Below are 14,387 nucleotides of genomic sequence, written 5' to 3' on the forward strand. Positions count from 1 at the left end.
TGCAATTGAGTAAGGTCTTAAGTACAAACTCTGCTTTAGTCAAAGGGATCCCTGTTCTTTTAGTATTTATTGAAAGTTGGTGGAACTCTAGCTACAGTAGCTAAGCAGTCTGGTATCCAAAGCAAAATCTTTGGGAAAAGGGACTATAGTAGTATTATCTGAAGTAGCCTTGCAGTGGTGAGGGCCTCAGCCTTCTGCAACAGTGCTGCTAGTAGTAACACTTCTTTCATTGCGTTCCCTTTGTCTACTAAAAAGCAGAGTTTTTATCATCACAAGTTTTGAGAATAGTTCCCATTCTCCCAGGAATAGGCCAAGGGACTGCAACAGATGCCTTTTTCTTGAAGAACAATTTTATGTTTTGTTGCTTATCGAACTTCGAAGCAGATTTCACTAATAGCTAGTAATAGTTCTGTTGCATTTTCCATCAACTATGAGCCTTGTGGAATCAGCAACTATTGAATTCCAGAGAACTGTGTAGGAATCAGTCAGAAAAGCCTTTTGAACCAGCGGCATCAATTCTTTTTTTCACTTGGAAAATCCAGCTGCTTGAGGTGATATTCATACTTTTTTGTTCAGGACTTGAAGAACCCAACAAGTAAATTAATTAATTTTCTGGCTCTCATGAATTCAAGGATAGATTTGAAACTGACAGCCCCTGTCCCCTGCCTCAAGGTCAAGGCTTTATTGTTATTTTAATACTGAGATGTGTAAAAACCATTAGCAATTTCCTAACTGAATAAGCAAAAGTTACAGTTCTAAGCATACTGAGCTGTAGGCATTCATTTCAACCTGGGGACAATTTTAATGTTGAGATATGTGATCACACAAAACAGTTGCCACATGGGGTAGAGTCTAGAAATTCACAAGATGGCCCCATTATCTTTTCACCTCTTTGTCTGACTTGGTCAGTAATGTTTGTCAAAAGTCTGGATTGATTAGATAGGAGGACTGAAAAGTTTTGAGTGTGTTCACTAGTGGGACATCGTGGTTTAGTTACATCTCAACCAATCTGCTTCACATTCACATTCATTTTAAATTTCCCATTAATAGTTAAAAGTAACATTTGAATAGTTAAACAGCTATGTAGTAATCAGTCACTATCCTAATAGGAAATTAAATGGGACGTTTAGGATAGGAAGCCCCATGTGCTGAGATGTTGAATGATCCTCTAAGCGGCTTTATAAAGTCATAGGTCAATAGTTCTGCAAGTAAGAGAATGAGGTAGTCAATTAATACTTATATAGCAATGCATGCTAATATACAGGAAGCAAATGGCACCTATCTACAACTCATTTAAGCAGCTGTAACAACTTTCAGGTTTGCACGGACGCAGTGGGACAGAAACAGAAACAGATGCAGCTGCTTTAATGAGTGGTAGACGTTTAAGTCCATATTCCCCTGCAGTCCAAACAATCTCCTCCTATTTAGCACCTCTGGAGTAATGTAGGAATTTTCCACCGGCTACTTGTCATTTGAAGCGAAATAAAAACCATTGGTTTTTAACTTGTTTTAAATGGATGCCTTAATTTGTATAACGTTTGGCAAGAACACACGTTTATTTTAACCAGTTTGCTTATTTTAATTACGGGTGCATGCGTTGGGGTGTGGGGGCAAGTGTCACTCCCAACTGGTCTCTTCTGCTTCCTTTAGCTGTTCGAAGGCATGAAAGCATATCGAGGTGTGGATGGCAAAATACGCTTGTTCCGGCCGAGACTCAACATGGACAGGATGTTACGGTCAGCGGCGCGAGCAACTTTGCCAGTGCGTAATGAAAACCTCCGTTGTCGTTTGTGAACTAGAGTAGGTCGGAATAAGAGGATGTTGCTCATGTTCCCTTGTAATCAGGCATTTCTTCTTCTATCTTATTCTCAAGTTTCTCTTAGTAATGATTTGACTATGGGGTGTTCCAATTATTGACGTTGCCCTTTTCCATTCCATCTCTTTCCATCACTCTGATGCCCGCTTAGCTCTCCACACTTACCTCCAAGAGGTTTAATTATTTTCTTTTGAAACGGCCACTGTTGGAGGAAGTCTTGATTACCAATAAAGAAGAATATTTGTAGCTCAAGGTTGAAATGAGGGGTCCTTGGTGCTCTCTGAGCTTGCTGAAAAGAATGAAAAGAAGGACTAGGGGGGTGACATGATAGCTGTTTTCCAATATCTCAGGGGCTGCCACAAAGAAGAGGGAGTCAAGCTATTCTCCAAAGCACCTGAAGCCAGGACAAGAAGCAGTGGGTGGAAACTAATCAAGGAGAGAAGCAACCTAGAACTAAGGAGAAATTTCCTGACAGTTAGAACAATTAACCAGTGGAACAACCTGCCTCCAGAAGCGGTGAATGCGCCAACACTGGAAGTTTTTAAGAAGAGACTGGACAGCCATTTGTCTGAAATGGTATAGGGTTTCCTGCCTGAGCATGGGGTTGGACTAGATGACCTCCAAGGCCCCTTCCAACTTTATTATTATTATTATTATTATTATTATTATTATTATTATTATTATTATTATTATTATTATTATTATTATTATTATTATTGATCATCGCACAGTCAGCCAGATGTTCAGACTGGATTTGGCATTTTTGTCTACCTATCAAGTCCTTACCAAGGACCTGGGATAGGCAGATGTGGATGTTTGATGGTATTACAGATATTGTCGCAGGATGGAAGCAATTATCATCATCATCATTATCATTGTTTTCTTGCAGATGTTTCATTACCCAAACCAGGTAAAATCAACAGCACTGATGATGTTACTTAAGGTAATGAAACATCTGCAAGAAAACAAGCAAGATCAGAGAGCACCAAGGAAGTCTTGAGTGGCATTTGCCCTTAGGAATTAACCTGAAATGCAGGAAGCTCTGAAGACAACAGACTGCTGGAAAGAAGGGACGTGTGTATGTCCTCCTCGGTCCCTTCATTCTTCAGTTCATGTTTCATCTGTGAGAATATAATTGAAGTTATCTTCAAGTAGTATCTGTTACCACCCCTTTTTCCCCACCATTGCCAGAAGGAAAAATACTCCCCAACAACATCCTTCTGTGATTATCATTTTGAAACCTGTTTCACAACTGTGATAAAGCCACTTAAACCAATTTATTTATTGAGTGGTTACAGCCATAAGATTCTTTAGCACTGTAGCCATGGTGGCTCAGTGGTTGGAGTGCAATATTGAAGGCTAACTCTGCCGACTGCCAGCAGTTCAATCCTGATTGTCTCACAGTTGACTCAGCCCTCCATCCTTCCGAGGTGGTTAAAATGGGGACCCAGATTGTTGGGGGCCATAGGTTGATCCTGTAAATCGCTTAGAGAGGGCTGTAAAGCACTGAGAAGCGGTATATAAGTCTAAGTACTATAGCTTGTTGCACAGTAATAGCAGATTGGTAGACATCCTGGAACATCCCTGCCTTTGAACAACCAACCAAACCTGATGTTCTCATTCGGGTGTTTCCACCTCAAGATGGTTTCTAAGTGTTGCCTCCTTCTCTTTCCACTTGCAGGGATTTGACAAAGAAGAACTTCTGCAGTGTATCCAGAAACTGGTGGAAGTTGAGAAGGAGTGGGTACCCTATTCAACCTCTGCTAGCTTGTATATCCGCCCTACTTTAATTGGGACAGAGGTGGGGAGAAAATACATTTTTTGTTCCTTCTTTCCTTCATTCCTTCTCAACAATCCCAAGGGCAAAGCACAATGACCCAAAAACAGTGTGATATATGGTGATGTCAAGTCAAGTCGATGCTTATTACGGTCAAAGGACAGAGCTAGTTAAAAACCCTCAAGGAATATCCAGTTAAAAAGTCTAGAATAAAATAATAAATAAAAATTACATTTATATTAAAAATCACAATTGGGCATCCAATCTGTCAGCTGCCCATGAACAAAACACAGCATGGCCTAACTATCCTAGAATATCAATCCTTAAACTGTGAGGCCCATATTCACTAAGTACTAAAATGCAAGAGAATGGTAGAGCAAAAGGCTTTCCACCCTTAATTGTGTAAAATAGCTATGATGGATTAATCACCTGTTTCCAACGAATCCCCAGTACTATGGCGCAGAATCTAGCGACCTGTTCTGACATGGTGATGTCACGTGACATCCAGTTGTGGGATTCGGCTGGTTTGCACCGATTCAGCAGAACCGGTGGCTAAATTTTGCTGCATCCATAGAACTGTCTGGCTTCCAGAAGTCCAGTCTAGGCCTGGGAGGCCTGCAGGATGCCTCCCTGCATGGAAGTGCATGGATGCCACTTCCGGAAGTCCATCCTAGGCCTCAAGAGGTCTGGAGGAGGCCTCCCAGGCCTAGAACGGCCCACCGGAAGTACATGGATGCCACTTCTGGAAGTCCATCCTAGGCCTCAGAGGTCTGGAGGAGGCCTCCCAGGCGTAGAACGGCCCACCGGAAATGCATGGATGCCACTTCCAGAAGTCCATCCTAGGCCTCAGAGGTCTGGAGGAGGCCTCCCAGACCTAGACACCTCACCAGAAGTGCATGAATGCCACTTCCAAAAGTCCATTCTAGGCCGCGGAGGCCCAGGCCTGCATCGAATAAGAGAACTGATTGTTCAGGTATTTGAATTCCACTACTGGTGACATCCCACTTTTATGCACTCATGTCCCAGATCTGATGCAAGAAGTACAGTGGCAGTATCATGCACGTTTTATCTCTTCTCAATCCCCATTCTGGTCTTACCTGGCGTCTTCTATGAACTTTGCCATTATGTCATTGCTTTCTTGGAGCCAATGAATGCAGCTAGTCCTCAATTTGCAACCATTCATTTAGGGACCAACGTTGCAATGGTACTGAAAGAAGTGACTCACGACCAATCCTCTCACCGATCTCCATTGCAGGATGCCCACCTGATTAAAATCCAGGCGCTTGGCAGTTGCAGTGTAACGGGTTTCGTGCGATTGCCGTTGGCGAACTCTCCAGTTGGCTTCTGACAAGCATAGTCAGTGGGGAAGCCAGATTCGCTTAACGACCATGTGATTCACTTAACAAATGCAGTGATTCACTTAACAATTGTTCCAGAAAAAGGTCATAAAATTGGTGCAACTCACTTTTTAACAACGTTGCCTTATTTAGCAACGGAAATTCTGCTCCCAAATTCTGTGGTCGTAAGCCGAGGACTAAGTGCACGAAGACTGTTATTTAAGCTGAATAACCCTTTTCTCTTCTACTTGGAGCAGAACTTTGAGATCCTTGTGGCAATGACACCTTCTCTGGGTGTTCCATGGGAATTTATCTGGTGTTTCCTAAGGGACAGGACAGGAAAATAAAAATAAATACTTAATCACCTTGCTTTTCCTGGGCAATCAATCTGTGAATTTACCACTATTCTGGTTGACAATAGTTCCACCTAGTGGCAATATCTTGCCAGTTCATTACACTTATTGAAATTTTAGCTTCCTTTTTCTCCTAAGTGTAACAGGCTATGTCTACCGTGAGGCAGTCAGTGGATTAAGCTATGAGGGCCAAATGTTTGCTAGATGCCCTTCTGGGTAGAACAACCATTTCATTGCACCTTAAGACATACAAGTCTTGGTAACATTCCCTTGTCCCAACCAGCATTTAACATCTGGGTACTTACATTGCATATTGAAGGGGCTAAAATGGGACTGAATCATTTATTATTCAACCTTCTGTAAATAACCCAGTCCTTGATTTAGAGGTTGAGTGAACTGAGCTAGTTTATCAAAATCGTAAGAAGACATTTCTATATGTTGTAGCCTGTTATTTGAGCACTGACATTGGTTTTACTAACAAGTCTATGCGGGACATTTTGAGCAAATCCTTGTTTGGAACGTGGCTCAAGATCCCCAAACAAACAAACTCAGTTAGAATTCCAGCAACAAAGTTTTATTTAAAAAGAAGCATTTGCAAAAGCTTGGTGATCCGAAACACACGTAGGAGTCCAGCCACACCTTAAAGAGCTGATTGACACATTTTTATATCCTACCCCCGAAGCAGATTCTCCCCTTCCCCTGTCGCACTCAACGCCCCTTCCCTAATCATCCAATAAACTATCCGGACCGCCTAAAACCACTGTCCATCCCATGTTCCAGGAAGCCCCTTTGTGCACATCTGATCTGTCACCATCTAATTTTCTATTAACAAAGCTCAATTCTTATAATTATCTCTATATTTGTTTTCCTTCTATCATTAAACAAATCACCCATGTCCATTAAGCGAGATATCACATGACCACAACTTGCCATTTCACTGCTGGCTTCTCTATTGACTTTGCTGGTTGGAAGCCAATTATGAAGTGCACATATGGCAATCACGCAACCATGGGCTGCTGCGATAGTTGCAAATGTGAGGAGTAGCCATAAAGTTACTTTAAAGTTCTGTCGGAACTTTAAACAGTCGCTAAACAAGGCAAGCCTTAAGCAAGATCTGCCTATATTTTCTGGTACTGCCATTGGACAGATCCATCTCATACCTCAATGCCTATGGTTGCAAAATCACAGATTTATAGACCCATAAAGTTGGAAGGAGATATTTGGGCCACTAAATCCACGTTTTGCTCTGAAATTTGCCCAGTACTTTGGTGTTTAGCTTCTGCTCCGAAACATGCTACAAAGGATGTTTTTTACTTCCTTAACCTATTGGTTCTGTTGATGATGGGAAATGTTAGGACATTTTTCTTTATATTTTATTTCATTTCAGCTTTATTGAATCTATATAAATAAAAATGTAAATGTTCATTTGTTCAAAATCTTAAATCTCTGAAAGTTCTTCACCGATTGCTTTGAAATTTTGACACAACGTTGCATTCGAATACGCGTGTGTTTTTATATACCAATATTATATAGATGTCACACCTGTGATAGGTAAAAACATGCTTTTTTAAAAAAACAGCGCCATCTGTTGGACGTAAAAGCAACACACGCTACGATTTTACGATTCCATTTCAATGTTTCCGATTTATGATCCATTTACGATTTCCAAATTTCCAATTTTACGATTCCATTTCAATGTTTCCGATTGCATTGTTAAATTGAATTTTCATGGATTTCGATTTATTTTCATTTTGATTTAATTATTTCGTGTGACATTGCGTTGGAATTGAGCTGTGTCCAGACCGAGCCACAGCAACGCGTGGCCGGATACAGCTAGTATTGACATAAGAACTGGATGAGAACCCATAAGTGCAATGTATTTGTCTTCCTTTCTTCTGCGTAGCCTTCTCTTGGAGTCAAGAAGCCATCAAGGGCCATTCTCTATGTGATACTGAGCCCTGTGGGGCCCTACTTCTCAAGTGGCAGCTTCAACCCTATCTCCTTGTGGGCAGATCCAAAATATGTCCGAGCTTGGAAAGGTGGGACTGGGGACTGCAAATTGGGAGGGTAAGTGAATATCGTTGCGGCCATGCTCATTAAGACAGGGGTGGGCAACTACGGCGACTTTACAACCTGTAAACTTCAACTCCCAGAATTCCTGAGCCAGCATGGGAAAGTACATTGAGAATGCCTTTGAGAATGCATCAACCTTTTTGAACCAAGCAGGCCTTGACATGAAGTGCTGGAGATATGCTCCTCCAAAGCGATAGGCCAAGATAAAGTACTGTAGTCAGTGGAGTCATAGGAAGAATTCAGTTTGAGATCTTGGTGTCTCAGATGCAGTTCAACTGATTTAACACAATGTGATTGATCTCATCTTCAGGTAGTTCAACCTGGTGGATCTTCTGAGGTTGCTAAGCTAAATCCATGCGGTGTTATTATATTAACAGCCTTCTGGAATGTTTTTCACTGAATGATAGAGTTGGAAGGGACCTTCAAAGTCTTCTACTCCAACCCCCTGCTCAAGCAGGAGACCCCATACCAGGGGAAGGCAATCTTGGCTCTTTTATGACTCGTGGACTTCAACTCCCAGAATTCCTGAGCCAGCATGGCTGGCTCAGGAATTCTGGGAGTTGAAGTCCACGAGTCATAAAAGAGTCAAGGATGCCTACCCCTACCCTATACCATTTCAGGCAAATGGTTGTCCAATCTCTTGTTAAAAACCTCCAGTGTTGGAGAACCCATAACTTCTGGAGGCAAGTTGTTCCACTGATTAATCGCTCTCACTGTCAGGAAATTTCTCCTTATTCTGGATTTTCTGGCTTTTCAGCCTGGTGTATAGTGTAGCCTTGTCTGATGACGTCCCAGCCAATGCTAAGCAGGCTTGTCCCAATTTAGATTCTGAGATCGCATAAGGTGATACGTATCTTGACCACCTATTTGCACATAGAAGTATCTGGAAGGGCCCAGTAAAATAAATATGAGCAGTCCCATAAAGCTCAGTGTGCTACTTTGTACTGTATGTGGTGTCCGTAACCCAAACCTCTAATGATTATGTACCTGGATTTTCTTCAAAAAAAGTTTCTGAAGAAAATCCATCTGCCCATTTGCTCACAAGCTTGTAGGTATATTCTCAAGCAGATCAGTGACCCTTTTGTTCTGTGCCCCAAAGGAATTATGGCTCTTCAATTTATGCCCAACGTGAAGCCATGGAATTGGGGTGCCAGCAGGTTCTCTGGCTTTATGGGGATGACCATCAAATCACAGAAGTCGGGACGATGAATCTTTTCCTATACTGGCGAAATGAAAATGGAGGTATGGGGTCTGACTTGATTGAACTGCTACCTGAAGCTTCCTGCCTCTTAACCTTATCTACTATATTGGAAATAAATGGCTCTTTTGTGGGGTCTCCATCCTGCACGTGGTTCCACCTTGCAAAGGTGTTAGAGGTGGGGAACCTGGAATCTCAGATCCGAGAACTTCTCAAAAAGTCTTGGGTGTGGTTCCAGAGGCCCTCACCATTGCTAAAAAAAATAATTATAATTGGAGAAAATGATTAAATGCATTGTTAAGTCTACTTAATGAATGTCATATAATTATGAAATACAGAGTCATAATTGGCTGTATAACTACATTCAGAGAATACTCCTAAATGATTCTACATCAAATTGGAGGGAACTTTGACATGGGCTTTGGGCTGTTCATCTTTTTTCCTAATAATTTGGGTGAAGGTGGGATTACGACATTTGCAGAATAGGTGAAACTAGGACTGACTAACACTTGAGAAGGGAAAGAGAAGATTCAAGAAGATCGAGAAGACTTGAACATGGGCCAAAAGGAAGAGGATGAACTTCCAAAGGGAGAAAATTAAAAGTTTTACATTCAGAAAGAATGAATAATGAAAGGCATGTGTCTAAAATTTGAGATGGGGTAGTCCTGGAGATCGTGTGCACACAAGCCCTTGGTTGATGTAGCAGAGTTGCATGCTTTCCTCAACCAGGAGACCCTTCGGATGATCACTCACATCCTGGTGAAAACACCACTGGACTACTGCAGTGCATTGAACATGGGGCTACCCCTGAAGACCGTCCAATTGTTATCTCCTGGATGGTTGGTCTTGCAGGCATTGGTCAGCAAAACGGATGAGGGTATGTCCTCCTAAATAAGCCATAGGATGGCACATTAATATGATGGCTGGATTCTTAAAATACATTGAACCACAAACTGCCCAACTTCATTTTAATCTAGCATTTTATGCCTATCCTAATATTATGTCTTTTAAAAGATGAGAATGTTTTTTTTTCTCATTCTTCTTACTTCGAAGAAGTAAGAAGGAAAATTCTTCAGAACATTAAATACTGAAACAGGACAATAGCAGAACAATTTCTTAGGATATTTTTTTCAAAAGATCTCTTCTTATGGCTGCTATAACTGTTATTTTTTATATGACTGTATAATCCTGTATTTTTATGCTGAAGTGTCCTGCTTTGTATTGACAGAAAATGAGCTAGCAACCCCACCCCTGGACGGCATCATCCTTCCTGGTGTGACGAGGCAAAGCATCTTAGATCTGGCACGCAAGTGGGTGGGTAGCTATCCGCTCGGATAGTTTTGATCCTTCTATGTGAGATGGGATTTTTCCTGATTTTAAACATTGCAAGAGTCTTAGCTCTTGGCAAACATGACTTCTAGAACTGCTTGCTTATTTGTTTTATTTTTTTTTGCTCAGGGTGAATTTAAAGTATCAGAGAGATACATTACTATGAGTGATCTCACAACTGCCTTGAAGGAAAAAAGAGTGAAGGAGATGTTTGGGGCGGGAACAGCTTGCGTTGTATGTCCTGTTTCAACAGTACTGTACCTGGGAGAGGTAAGAGCCGGTGTCCTGGAGATTCAGAGTTGTTATTGCAATTCTAACCACTGCCTGTTTGATATTTAGCTGATTGTATGCCATTAAATTATTGTTGACTCATAGAATCATAGAATAACAGAGTTGGGAGGAACATTGCAGATCTTCTAGTCCAACCCCCTGCTCAGGCAGGAAACCCCATACCATTTCAGACAAATGGCTGTCCAGTCTCTTCTTAAAAACTTCCAGTGTTGGAGCATTCACAACTTCTGGAGGCAGATTGTTCCACTGATTAATTGTTCTCATTGTCAGGAAATTTCTCCTTAGTTCTAGGTTGCTTCTCTCCTTGATTAGCTTCCATCCGTTGCTTCTTGTCCTGCCCTCAGGTGCTTTGGAGAACAGCTTGACTCCCTCTTCTTTGTGGTAGCCCCTGAGATATTGGAACTCTCAGGAGTTGCCACAAAGAAGAGGCACTCTTAGCGACCACTTAGGTAGATTTTCTCCGTAACAATCTCTCTCTAACCTGGTTCTTCAGTTGTTCCAACAGCTGTAACTAAGACCATGCACCTTGCTGCTGACATAAATATCTTGCTGAAATTATAGGCGTTCTCGGGAGGAAAGACACCATAATGTCATACCTGATACCATTTCTCTCCTTGTTCTCCTTGCAGGTGCTGTGATGTAATTTGTATCTGTCAAATGAAATGTCTTTGGCAGTTTATGTTCTTGGGAATGAATTTTATGTTTGTGTGATAGTTAAATAACGATCTCTTGTCAGCCTTGCTTGGCTTCTGCAGAATTTGTTTTGTACTGAATTAAGATTGAACAAAAGAAACAAAATTATATCTCAAACGGGGGGGGGGGGGAGAAAGCCTTTCACTGCTGGGCTTTCATTTATTGGTTTGTCTTTCTGTTCCTAAGCCTTTTGTAATTCCATCAGAAATCAATCTTCTGAACACCTTTATATTTTAACTAGGTTTTTCTTTTCTTCTAGAATTTCCACATTCCGACCATGGAGAATGGACCTCAGATAGCAACCCGTTTCTGGAACCAGCTAAGTGATATCCATGTAAGGATCTCACATGTTTTCTATGAGAAATAGACAAATGTATGAATGGTTGAATAGCTCAATTATTGCCTGACATCCTGACAGAAATGCAGTATACACACATAATTCCACCAGTCTCTGTACTGAATCAACATGACAACAGTGTTCCAATATCTAAGGGGCTGCCACAAAGAAGAGAGGGTCAGCTTATTTCTCAAAAGAATCAGAAGGCAAGACAAGAAGCAACGGATGGAAGCTAATCATGGAGAGATCCAGCCTAGAACTAAGGAGAAATTTCCTGACAGTGAGAACAATAAACCAGTGGAATAGTTTGCCTCCAGAAATCGTGGGCACTCCATCACTGGAGGCTTTTAAGAAGAGACTGGACATCCATTTGTCTAAAATGGTCTAAGGCAGGGGTGTCAAATGCCGGCCCGTGGGCTGGACGCATCATCCGGAAGCCACGCCTACCCCATTGCCAGCAAAACCGTCCCGATACGTTGCGCAATGTCATGTGACATCGCGAGTTTGACATGTCTGGTCTAAGGTCTCCTGCTTGAGCAGGGGGTTGGACTAGAAGACCTCCAAGGTCCCTTCCAACTCTGGTGCTGATGATTGCCCTGTATTATTTACATCTGGAAACCTATAGTATCCAAAACAGGCATGATAGGAAGCCAATTTCCCAGCTCTGTAGTTGTCCATGCTGTGACTGGTATTGATCTTTTAGATCGCCATGCAAATTTTCTGAAGTCTTCTGATCAGCTGAGGGCTAGCCCAGATTCCCTCCAGAATGCTTACACTGGTTTACATTTCCTCTTTGAAGGACTGGATCTTGTTTAAATAGAATGCTGAGTAAAGAGAAAATTCAGATTTGTTGCTTAGCAAACAAAGAAGATGGTGGAATGAAGCAAACCAAACAGCAGTGATAGAAACAGCTCAGAGGCACAGGGCTGTAGAGTGTGTTTGTTTATGAAAATTTATATGGTCGCCCAACTCACTCTCAGTGACTCTGGGAAACTTACAAGAATAAAAACTCAATATACCGTAAAAATAATTTAAAAAGCAGTACCGACCCCATCTCCCTGGCAATAACAATCCAATGAGCCATTTGATGGGCTCCATATCACTTCAGTCTCCCCAGGCCTGTTGCCAAAACCAGGTCTTCAGGGCCTGCGAAAGAGTGTCAAAGTGGGAGCCAATCTTATCTCCGCAGGGATGAGCCACCACAGAGAAGGCCCTTCTTCTTGGTCCTACTAGATGAACTTCCTTAAGAGAGGGAACCTACCTATTAAGAGAGGGGATTTATATATAGCATTCTCTGCCTCTGGTGGGTCAGGTAGATATGACCAGGAAAAGATCGTCCTTCAGATAACCTGGTCCCAAGCCATGTAGAGGTTTGAAGGTAACAATTGGCACTTTGAGTTGAAGCTAGAAGTAAATCAGCAGCCAATGTAGCTTGTGCTGGTCAGAGTAAGTAGCTATCCTAGGAATTGAGAACTGTCCCCTTAAGGCAGACATGTCAAACACAAGGCCCGGGGGCCGGATGCGGCCCGCGAAGTGGTTTCATGTGGCCTGCGAAGCCATCCTGGAAACAATGAGGGAATGGCCCCCGCTGCCTTGGCCCTAGCCCAGGCCGGCCGGGAGCCAATGTACAATTTTGTGGCGGCCATCTATGCTGAAATGCATCCAGTCTTAGCTCCACAAGGCCCTCTGGAAACAGCGAGGAACCAGCCCCTGCCGCGTCGGCCCCACCCCCTGGGTTCATGCTGGGGAGGTGTCACCCTTTGTGAGGAATGAAGAAATGGACCATGCCTTGGTGCTTGCCCCGGTCCCACCCCCTTCTGCCAGAGACCCTCAGATCTGTCCCACTCCTGCCCAGGCCCCCACAGGCCCCCTTGACACGAGCGATGTAGAGCTGGCCACGCCCACCCAGCAGGCCACACCCACTCCACCCACGCCCACCCAGTAGGCCGCACCCACCCTGGCCACACCCACCCGGCCCTCCCGAGGGCAACCGCAATGCTGATGCGGCCCTCAGTGAAATTGAGTTTGACACCCCTGCATCTGTGGGTTAATCCTATTGTGTCCTGTCTTAGAGTTTGGGTGGGGTATGTAGATTTTAGGTGTCTTTGTCTTCTTAATCTTCTAGCTTCAACCTTCCTGAATGGTTTACATCTGCATTTCTACAGAGCTGGTTTCTGCTTGGGGGAGGGAGACTTGGGGCTATTAAGAAAACTGGGCATGCTTTTCTGCCTCTTTAAGATCCTTTGAGGAAATATATTTTTCTGGCCTTTTAATATTTCCTTCTCTGGGGGGCTGACTTCCCACAGCAGCCAACTGCAATTTTAGGGCTTTGGGAATGTACTTCTTCTGAACATCACTTTCTCAACCCCTTAATCAGCACTTTTAACAGCCAACCATATGCAGAGTTTTCAAAAATTCGAAAACAGTTTTTCTGTTCAGGCTTACTCCATAGTTTTCAAGGAAGAGGTACCTCATGAGTTTCTTGGTTGAATAAAGACTTGAACCTGGTTCCCAATGGCGTTTCTCCTAACACACTTTCTTTGTGTTTCAGTATGGGAGAGAAGACAGCGACTGGACGATCCTGGTGTCATGAATGTGAAGGACGAGAACATTTCAGCCTTCTGGAAAAGCACGACAAAGTGTTTGAAATGCCACCTGAACGATGACCAGTTTTAACTGTAGCTCTGTGTAGAGTAGTCTGTGTATTATCACTTTATTCCTGAGCTGGGGAGTTGAGTCCACGTGCCAGGAAATGAAACTTAGGGCTATCGTTTCCAGGCTGCAAATGTCAAGTTGATCACGAAATAGCAGGAACCAGCTTTCTTTCTGGATCTCTTTGCTGCTACGTTGTGGTCAAGCAGATTTTGCCAGGCCAGAGAAGATAGTCCTACCTAGTGAGCACATTTTTTTCTTCTGTGATTTTGGTCTAGAGTAGAAATCTGTCTTCTGGTGGAGTTGCTAGATGTCAGCAATAGAGACTTTCCCAACAGATCCCTTGGTGTCCCTTATAGACTTGGTACAGTGGACAACTGTGTTTAGACGTTCTTCAACTGCTCTTCATCGCCAGCCAAATACTCTTGGCCTTATGTCACTTTTTAACCAGATTGTTAGGTGACTGTCTGCCAAATGACTAAGAGTAAACCTTTCGCTATCTCCTTCTCATCTGCCACCTTAGAAAATTAG

At 42.7% G+C, this 14,387-nt stretch overlaps 1 protein-coding gene across 1 annotated transcript in view; it reads left to right on the forward strand.

Moving 5' to 3' along the window:
- The window catches only part of BCAT1 (branched chain amino acid transaminase 1), a 51,471-nt gene extending 37,623 nt beyond the window's left edge, over positions 1–13,848 (forward strand). Inside the window, exons 5-12 of the mRNA XM_029286390.1 lie at positions 1,651–1,761; positions 3,498–3,617; positions 7,187–7,350; positions 8,456–8,598; positions 9,783–9,868; positions 10,013–10,153; positions 11,127–11,201; positions 13,756–13,848. Of these exons, the coding sequence (XP_029142223.1) occupies positions 1,651–1,761; positions 3,498–3,617; positions 7,187–7,350; positions 8,456–8,598; positions 9,783–9,868; positions 10,013–10,153; positions 11,127–11,201; positions 13,756–13,797 (882 nt within the window). The 3' untranslated portion in view covers positions 13,798–13,848. The remainder of the gene's footprint in view (positions 1–1,650; positions 1,762–3,497; positions 3,618–7,186; positions 7,351–8,455; positions 8,599–9,782; positions 9,869–10,012; positions 10,154–11,126; positions 11,202–13,755) is intronic.
- The last annotated feature ends 539 nt before the right edge of the window (positions 13,849–14,387 follow it).

Source organism: Protobothrops mucrosquamatus, unplaced genomic scaffold (genome assembly GCF_001527695.2).
Source record: "Protobothrops mucrosquamatus isolate PMUCROS unplaced genomic scaffold, P.Mucros_1.0 scaffold3535, whole genome shotgun sequence".
NCBI classification, from domain to species: domain Eukaryota; kingdom Metazoa; phylum Chordata; class Lepidosauria; order Squamata; family Viperidae; genus Protobothrops; species Protobothrops mucrosquamatus.